Here is an 828-nt window from a genome sequence, read left to right on the forward strand (position 1 = left end):
ATACAGAGAGAGGCGCTGCTGTTGCTGCTGCTGCTGCTGCTGCTGGTGTTGCTGCTGCAGCTGCTGCTGCTGCTGCTGCTGCCTCTCCCCTTTTCCCGTTTCTCTATCAACTCGCAGCTGTTGTTTTCTGTTGCTTTCTTACCGTTCGCTTCTTCTTCTTCTTCTGCTCCTATCAACAGCCTGGGGTGTACATGCAGCTCTGCAGCAAGTGAGGAAGGTCTTAATTGAAACAAAAGAAACAACAAAAACAACAAAAAAACAAAAAGATATAACTCAGCTGGCCATGTCTGCTTCTGCGAAGAGCAGAAACTCCTCTTTCGTACCTCCCTATACACCTGAAGCTGCCTATACACCCCGCAGTATAGCTGCCTATACACCGCGTTGCAGCCTTCTTCTTTACATTCTTTCTCTCGTGGCTCTCAAATAAGAAATTTAAATTAATGAAAAGAAGAAGAAAACTAATAAATAACTGAAAGCGAAATTCAGGGGAGGAGCTGCAGGTTATACTGAGGTGTACATACACCGCACAACAGTTGCTTTGTTTCTTTCCTTTTCTTCTTCTTTTTTTTTTTCTTTTTCTTCTTTTTGTTTTACCCCATTTCAGAAGAATCAAAGAAAAAAGACGAAATGGTGGTGTCAGGGTTTACGCTGTGAGTCTCCTGCGGTGTATGTACACCTCAGAACATCAGTAGCTGCTGCTCGCATCCCTGCATGCATGCATAGCTCAGCTGTATGTACACTTCATCTTCCACTTTGCATGCATGCATGCATGCATATCTAGTTGAGGTGTATATACAGTTTTGTGTGTTATCTCTAAAAAACAGAATT

At 43.1% G+C, this 828-nt stretch overlaps 1 protein-coding gene across 1 annotated transcript in view; it reads left to right on the plus strand.

The window, feature by feature from the left end:
* Positions 1–627: 627 nt before the first annotated feature.
* EMH_0028340 (uncharacterized protein) overlaps positions 628–828 on the plus strand; it is a gene marked incomplete at both ends in the record, with an annotated part of 8657 nt that continues 8456 nt past the window's right edge. The window contains one exon of the mRNA XM_013494143.1: positions 628–650. Coding sequence (XP_013349597.1) covers positions 628–650 — 23 coding nt within the window. The remainder of the gene's footprint in view (positions 651–828) is intronic.

This window comes from Eimeria mitis, genomic scaffold, assembly GCF_000499745.2.
Source record: "Eimeria mitis Houghton genomic scaffold, Emh_scaff1052, whole genome shotgun sequence".
NCBI lineage: Eukaryota > Apicomplexa > Conoidasida > Eucoccidiorida > Eimeriidae > Eimeria > Eimeria mitis.